This window comes from Pygoscelis adeliae, unplaced genomic scaffold (assembly GCF_000699105.1).
Source record: "Pygoscelis adeliae isolate BGI_AS28 unplaced genomic scaffold, ASM69910v1 Scaffold149, whole genome shotgun sequence".
In the NCBI taxonomy this organism is placed as follows: Eukaryota; Metazoa; Chordata; class Aves; order Sphenisciformes; family Spheniscidae; genus Pygoscelis; species Pygoscelis adeliae.
In genome coordinates, this window is record NW_008825494.1 from 2,512,922 (window position 1) to 2,520,988 (window position 8,067).

The 8,067-nt window shown below is 45.3% G+C and overlaps 1 protein-coding gene across 1 annotated transcript in view; it reads left to right on the top strand.

Annotated features, from left to right (window-relative positions):
- Nucleotides 1-8,067, top strand: part of CYFIP1 (cytoplasmic FMR1 interacting protein 1) — a 60,475-nt gene that overhangs the window by 47,761 nt on the left and 4,647 nt on the right. Inside the window, exons 25-26 of the mRNA XM_009331289.1 lie at nucleotides 5,388-5,518; nucleotides 7,791-7,863. Coding sequence (XP_009329564.1) covers nucleotides 5,388-5,518; nucleotides 7,791-7,863 — 204 coding nt within the window. The remainder of the gene's footprint in view (nucleotides 1-5,387; nucleotides 5,519-7,790; nucleotides 7,864-8,067) is intronic.

Sequence of the window (8,067 nt, forward strand, 5' to 3'; positions counted from 1 at the left end):
ATCCCCCGCCACTCTGAAGTGTCATTGGACACAATGAGGAAAGTAATTTGTTAGCCCTGTGAGATGAGGCTTAGATTTTTGTCAGTGGTATATCACCCCTGCAAAATAAAGTTTTTTTTAAAAAAAAAAAAAAATCTTTGAGCTTAGCAAGATATAAACTTGGTGAGAAAGTAGCCTAATTGTGTATTTTTTTCCTAAGTATAGCATTTCCATGTTTCTTCTTTAAAAAAAAAAAAAATTAAAGCAACAAAACACCCAAAGCTGGTGCAGGGCAAAACACTCATTACACCAGGCCATGACCTCTTGAAATCCCACGTGTTTGCACGGCAGTTTGGGGAAGCCTCCCAGTGCCCCGTGCTGCCGGCTGCTGTGTTCCCATCTCTCCCTGCTGGCAACACCTTCTGAGCTGCTTCAGCACAGCAACCTGGCAAAAAGCAGTCTTCCACCCCTCCTTTTTCTGGAGTATTTTGGGTCAGGGTCTAATAGGAACTGGAGCTAGCCTGGGCTGGGAAGTGTGGTGGAGGGCAGTAGTGGCTAGAGGCTGCTGGGGAAGCGTCGCTTGGGGCACAGCAGAAGAGCTAGTAATGCTTCCCGTTATCCCAGGGTTTTGATCAGATTGGATGAGTAGGAGAATAAATTAATTTCTTGGTGGGGACGCGATGGCTTGAGTCCTTATGGGGAAGAATATGAAGGGAATTTATTCATAGGTTTTTCTGGAACCTGCCCATTGGAGAAAGATTTGGGAGGGAATCACAGACTATTTGAAAGAATTTGGGGGCAACCCAAATCACCTAGATGATTGTGAAAGGGCAGTAAGGACTGATTAGATATGCAGAAAAATAGGATATTTGTTTCTAGCAAAATAAACACAGTGCACAGGCTCCATGATCCTAATTCCCACATACATGTGATATGCTTAAACCTTACAGACGTTTCTGTTGAAAGGAATGGCATGACTGCTGATATGCAGAGTTAACGATGTCTCTTGTGAGGCAAAGAAGTATTTGTAGCTACCATTTGAAAGTCTGTATGAAAGTGAACATAAACTAAAGATCATTATAGCACCCAGTTTCTTGGGAGCCGTTTTGCTGTTGCAGATCAGCAGATTTTACTTGACAATAGCGAAGTCAGTACTCTGCAGAAAATAATCCATAACACAACTAGACCAAGAATTATAATCAAGATCTAGTTTGTTGTTAGTCAGCAATTCAGTTCTAGAATTAATAGCCAATTTTTGCCCTAATCTTATAGGTACCAGAATTGTTACAAGCTCTGGAACATGTCTGATTTGAGTCTGTAGGTGTGAACTGAGATTGTTTTACAGAAAATGAAAGGTGACCAAAGTGAAGAAATCCAACCAGCTTTGTGTTGCATGTGTTGATTTGGTCTGACTTCCTAAATTAATTAGTGTACAGACTGCGCAGCTGAAGCTTGGCATCTGCTGTTTGAGTGCTGTTGAGATAGGATTTGGGGAGCAGAGATGGAACCTAATCCTTTACTAATCTTCGGTACTTTACTGGATCTATTTTATATCAATAGCCTTTGCTTTTGTTGAGATCTGTGTAAATCAGAAACTAGGATTATAAGATCAATTATTATGACACCTAATATCATCCCATCTGCAGGAATAGAGGGGTTTAGTTAAAATTGCTTTCTTGGAGAGAAGGAGCAAAAAGCCTTGATTCGTTTGCTTTGCAAAATGCTATGTATGTATAACTAATTCAGTAACTTTCGAATTGCACCCACAAATAAAATCAGGGGAAAGAGGAAGGTTGCATGCAGTTAAGTGAAATTAACTTTCCTAAGACACTTGTTCTTTTTCCAGGGCTTCAGTATGCATGCGTAGTCTTTCATGAAAGTACAGTTCTGTGTACTGTACAGTATAAGGAGGTGTAATCGGGAATGCCATTGCTCAAACATTAATGAAAACATGATGATGTATTTCTGCCACAGGACTCCATTGGGGAGCAGATCGTGCTTCCAGTGTCATTTCTGTTCCATCAAAAAGAGCCTATGTAGCTCTGTAAACTTTCATCTGTTTTGCCGGTAAATCAAGCCCTTCATCTAAGAGGAAGCAGTGCACTGTTGATAGCGGCGTTTGGAACAACTGCATGCTAAATACTGGGTGTCAGATTTTGAGAATAACGACACAATTTGTTCATGAATGCATGTGTGTTTGTATTTATATCTCTGTATATGGAGACTGGAGCTTTGGGCGAAGAAGTAAGGATCTTTGTTAAGGACTTTGAGAGGGACTCTGTAACTTGGAGTGACTATAAAAGACAATATGTATTTTTATGGTATGAACCCCAAGCCTCTTTGACTTCTGCTATCCTGCTGCTTTTGCGTGGACTTACAGTCTTGCTTTGGTTTCAGTTGCACCTTCAGTACGAGCTCCTTGTTGCCGGTCACAGTCCTCTGTGCTGTTCCTGGTTTCTCTCTGTGCCATCCTGCTCCATTATATTTGCCGTAGGTGATGTGGGTTATTCTCAAGATTTCACTTCGGAGCTGCCCATATAACATTGATAAAATTTTCTTGACATCGTTCTGGGCATCAATCTCTTTTCTGAAACTCCCCACAAAAGCCACAGGCTGGGCGGGGGATTGAGAGAGTCTGACGCCATCCCTCCGCCCGTCCCTGTCCATCCCCGCCTTTCCATCCCCTTCACGACCAATAGTTGTTTCCATGTTGTGGTAGCAGAATCATCCTTGCTGCTCTGCTCAGCTTCTATTTCTCACCAAATTGCTCCCCACTCGCCATACAAGATAAAGGGAAAAACATCCCCATGTCTGTCCTTGCTCGGGTAGTGCTTTCTTGCCATGGCAACTATGCGGAGAAGTCTACAGTTAGTCACTGTGTTTCAGGGAGTCCTCCAGCCCTTCTGTTGGCTCACCATCAATCTCTGTGTACATGCCATGGATACTAAGACCAGAAGCGTTGGTAGGTATTTTAGTTTGATTTCCTCTATGGCACAGACCTAAGTCCAGGATGACGCAATGGACTTTTGCTTCCAGAAGGGTATCCAGTCTTGGTATGAGGAAGGTATTTGACTGGTATGAGGAAATTATTTGACTGGACTTCTAGCAGTTGATCCTTAGAAGACCTTTCTTGCTAGGTGTGGAAGCCCTTTCATCAACAGGGAAAACACAAAGGAAATACTAGGGCGTGTAGCTAAAACGCACTGTAGACTTGCGGTAAAGCTTGCTTCAATGCCGTCACTCTGCATTTTTTTTTCCTAGCACCAAAAAATTTTGTAAAAAATTTTCTGCTATATCAATCTGCCTTTTCAACCTCATCTTTAAAACAGGAATCCCAGTATTCAGCACTGCAGCACCTCGTTGCCATGGTGGGCAGGTGTGTTTAAACAGCAAACACAAGTGCTCACTGCTGCTCAAACACTGGGGGATTGCAATTGGCCTTTATACCGCAGTGTTGAATGTACACCAAGAGTCTTTTGCAGAGCTTTTTCATTACATGGCCCCCATGTTATGGGAAGGGGGGAGTTGGTGATGTGCTGGTATGACTTCTTTGCTTTTTAGCTAGATTTAAATGTGTTTTCCTTTGAATAAATCAAGCTCAGCAAGCACCCGTTACATCTGACCTACCTCCATTAGTTTTTCAGTTCTGCTTTTCTATTGAGTCACTGAACTACTCAAGTTAGGTCTGAAATTTATCTCCACTGAACGTGTGTGGGAACACTCATTTACTGCAAATTTATTATTGACAAACAGTTCTTTGAGATGTAACAGAGCCAGCTCTGCATCCCCTCGCCGTGCACTTTATTGATGTTTTGTGTTACTAATTTTAATGACGTGAGGCTTTCTGTAGAAGTGTGTGGGTTAGCGGTACAGTCCTTCCTTCACAGTATGTTTTCAAGTTCCTCTGCTGAATTTGAGGGATTTCCTTGGCACAGATACGCTCCAGGCTGTATTTTACGTTTGTGCGCTCCCCTCTCAGCCATTGCCTTGCTGGGTAAATACCGAAGTCTAATCTCCTGCATGGGAAGTGTTCATCAGCCGCACCCAAGGAACACACAGGAAGGTGGTGGGGGGCATCTGTGCTCTCTTTCCTTGTCTCCTCTCAATTGCTTTAGATGTGATTGGGTGGAGATTTAACTGGGTGACTTAATGCAGTGTAATGGAAATGAAGTGCCATATGTAGCACGCAATTCGAAAGCTTTGCAGGATGTATTTTCTTCTGTCATAAGTCGAGGTTTTTGGTGGCTTTTTAAAAGGGCCAGGCTTGTGCAGACAGATGGATAAAAATTAACTTGTAAAAAGCCAGAGAGCTGTCTGGCCTACTGTAGTTCTACGCCCATCCTGCACATCGCTTTAACCTCCGTGGTGCTGACCAGATCGGGTCCCTGCAGAAGCTGCCAAGCCCGAGGTCTCCGGGGCTTGCCTCTAACCAAGGCACTGCACAACCTTTCTGGGGCTGGGGGGAAGGAACTGGAAATCCACCAGCACATTAAGCATCACTGTTGTTTGAGAGAGGTTTGGTGGAAAAGACATATGTTTATGTAAATTACATGTTTTTAAAATCATAATTTAGCTGGTTTTTAACAGCCTTTGGCAAAACTTTGACAGAAACAGTGTTCTGACTGCTTGTCAGCAGGATCTGATGTACCCTTGCCAGCGGAGCTCGACTTGCGATTTCTGTATTTAATGGTTTTGGGAGGTTGCAGATCACCTCTGGCTGGCTGTGGCACTGTCAGAGTCGTAGCCTGACACCACCCCTGTTCCCTGTATCTTTAGCGCTCTGCTCCTTGCTGGCTCTGTCTGTCATCCTTGAAAATAACAGCTGTGAATTGAATGTGTTGGGTGGTGCGGCAGGTTGGGGACAGAGGCTGGAACAGGGCTAATACCAGACAAGAGCCCTAGTCTCTCCTCTTGCCCCTGGGAGTTATTTTCTTACCTCTTACACTGGCTCCCTTTTCTAGGAGTGAGGAGCTAGGCACTTCATTTTGCATGATTTATCCAGTTAAAAAGGTCAGTGCACCACTGGCTTAACACTTCATAACCTCTGATTTTCAATGTATTTAAATACTGCTCCTTTCAGTTTTCTCTAGGCTGTACGTCTGGAGATAAAAAAAATCTCATGTGCTGATACACGGAGGGAGAACTATAAACCTGCACCCTTGGTTAGCTGTGCTCTGATACAATATATTTATGCACATTCAGTGCAAGCTTTGAATAGGCAAACTGGTTAGAAATCGGAGTGCTTTTGAGGCAGAAAGAAAAATTAGTCCTGATCCGTATGACTCTTATCCACATGACCAGAATCTTTTGTCTGCTTTCCCAAGGTTAACAGGTGTGCCTGTGTGATGACCACTAGATTTCGTTCTGGCTCCTGAGATTTAATTTTTTTGCTTCTCTTTTGATCTCAGGTATCTTGGAGTTTTTTCACCATCAGTTGAAGGATATTGTTGAATATGCAGAACTGAAGACTGTCTGCTTCCAGAATTTGCGGGAAGTGGGAAATGCCGTCCTGTTTTGCCTCCTCATTGAACAGAGTCTGGTAGGTGCCTGCTGTGCTAGTTGAAAACCCATCTGTCTCTCAAAATGTACTCTCAAATTTTGTTGCTAACGTCATAAATAACAAGGTTGAAATCTCCAAGTTTGCTGTTGCCGATGGGCAGATGGGTAGAAACAGTTCCTTGCTCTGATCTCTTACAGTCTTGCAGAGGCTTTCATGTCTGCGAGATAGCAGGGGTGCCTGACTTTGCTGGGTGAGAGACATTGCCTCGTGTACAGTACCTGAGGATCAAATAATATAACCTTCATCATAAATTATGATCAAATATAGTATTCCTGCAGTTGGTCACAGGGTGGCTACTCTCTTAATGTGAATAAGTTGTGCGTCTGGTACTGCTATTTTCCTTCCCTATTTGTCATTCCTGTTGTCGTCTGAAGCATCACAAAGTTAACGTGGACTTCTTGGACATCCTTCTTGCTGCTAGGATGGCTGACAGTGGCGCCCGCTCTGCCAGACATTCATCTGGCCTTGTTTGAACGAAGCTGTGAAACATGTCCAGTCTTTCGGCTGCTTCCAGCCTCTACCTTTCAGCATGCGAAGCTGCCCGCTGCTGAGGGCATGGTGCTACAATTGCTCTTTATCCTTGCCTCTCCTTTTCTTTTACCACTCTTCTTTCACGTTATACAATCTGCTGTGGAAACAAATTGGCCAGACGTGTAATTTCTTTGTCTTCGTGCTTTTTGGGTGCTTACAGAGGGAAAGGTGGGCATTGCTTATGGGCCAGAAAAGCAATGGGTGTGCTGTCTTCCCTTTCTTTACCTCCATTGCGCCTTCAAGACTTGGGTGGGGAGTCTTTCCCCTGCCTGTGTGTACAGGGTGCTCTGTCCACGCTGTGCAAGGACACGCTGCCGCTGAGGCTGGGCTGCCCATCACGTAGAGATCTTTGCTGACTGTGAACCAGCTACATCATTTCCTCAGCAAGCTGGCTGGGGGCCTGCCATTGCACAAAAATAAATCCTCGCGTAAGCCTCCTTCTCTAGGGTGTATTAAAGCTGTTGATGTTAGGTAAGGTAACAAAGACATGCTGTTCCTCGGAGTACTGTTCATGGTGTTACAGGATCCCTCCCATGTGGTGGAGAGTAATTGGAGAGCCAGGTGACAAGCAGCAAACCCATATTCAGTAATGGGGTAGCTGAAACAAAATGAGAAACTGGATTACTTTGGATTCAGGCTAACGGGGTACGTGGTGAAGGGCCAGGCAGGCGAGGGCCCTCACTGCTTGAGGGTGTACCAAAGTGACACCAGCGCTGGAGGTACCTTCTTTGGGACGTCACCTTGGTGACACTTTCTAGTAACACACCCCTGCTCGCTGCCCCTCCTCTTGTTTTTGCCCTCAGTGGTGCCCCGATGTCCTGTCACGTATTTCAGTATTTTTCCGTTGTGGTCATCTATCACAACTAAACAAGACTTTACCCCGGTGGAGAATGCAGGTCTGTAGTGCGTTTCTGCTAGTGGGTGGGTCTCGTTAATCTTGACTGCCTAGCACGTGCATTTTCATGTTGTTGACATCATGGAATTAGACCTGGGAAAGGCACATGAGCCCCGGTACCCTGGCTTTGCCGAGGGTATGGCTGATGAACATGTCTTCTAATACTAGCGCTGAGGGATTACAAATGAGGAAGGCCTCTGCTCCAAAAATGAGGAGAGGGGCTTAGCAAAGTCACGCGTCTGCTTCTGGTCATCTCTGCGTTTTCTCTGCACCTACATACAGCAGCTGAGAGCCAGGAGACATCTGTCTTCCTTTCCCCCGTCCCTAAAGATACAAAATACTTCCTGAGGGTGGTTCACTGCTGCTGTCATGTGCCTCAGCCCTCCTGGAGGGGAGATGTGCCTGCCACGATAGGTAACGGGTTGTGGGAATAGTGTTGGTAAAAATAACCAAGCAGTGAGTCATCTTTTTCACCGCTCTGTTTGTCTACGCAGGGAGCCGTCTGCCGCTTTCACACCGAAATTACTCATTCTGCATTAGTCTTTTTAATAAATACCCTGTCCTTTACAAACTGCCAGCTGAGGGTGGGAGGAGAGCTGCTGGAGTTTATTTGGGAATCCAAGGTAACCTGGCGAGATCAACTCGTCTTTGGGAGCAATCCCTTGAGGAGAGCGAGGGCTCAGAGCTGCTCCGTGCGGCGGCGGCAGAGGCTGGCTGCCCTCTGGTGTTTCTGCGTCGGTGTGCTTTTGGAAGCCCATTTTGGGGATCTGGTGTGGTTTGGGGATTCTTCGGACCTAAATGCCTCTTGTTTCCATTTCGTTCCAGTCCCTAGAGGAAGTGTGTGACCTGTTGCACGCGGCGCCGTTCCAAAATATCCTGCCCAGAGTTCATGTCAAAGGTATCGGCTAAGTGAAAACACCTTCCTTGGGTGATGCTTTCCACTTGTCTTGCCTGCTGCTGTGGTTTCGGTGACCGTCCCCAGCCACCCTTTACAACACCGCTGTTAATTACGGGACAGAGGTAACAGGTTCAGGCCTGTTTGCCTGGCTGAAAAATAGGTGCTTCTTAGCCAGGCTCGGTGCAAATTACAAGAGGAAGAGGA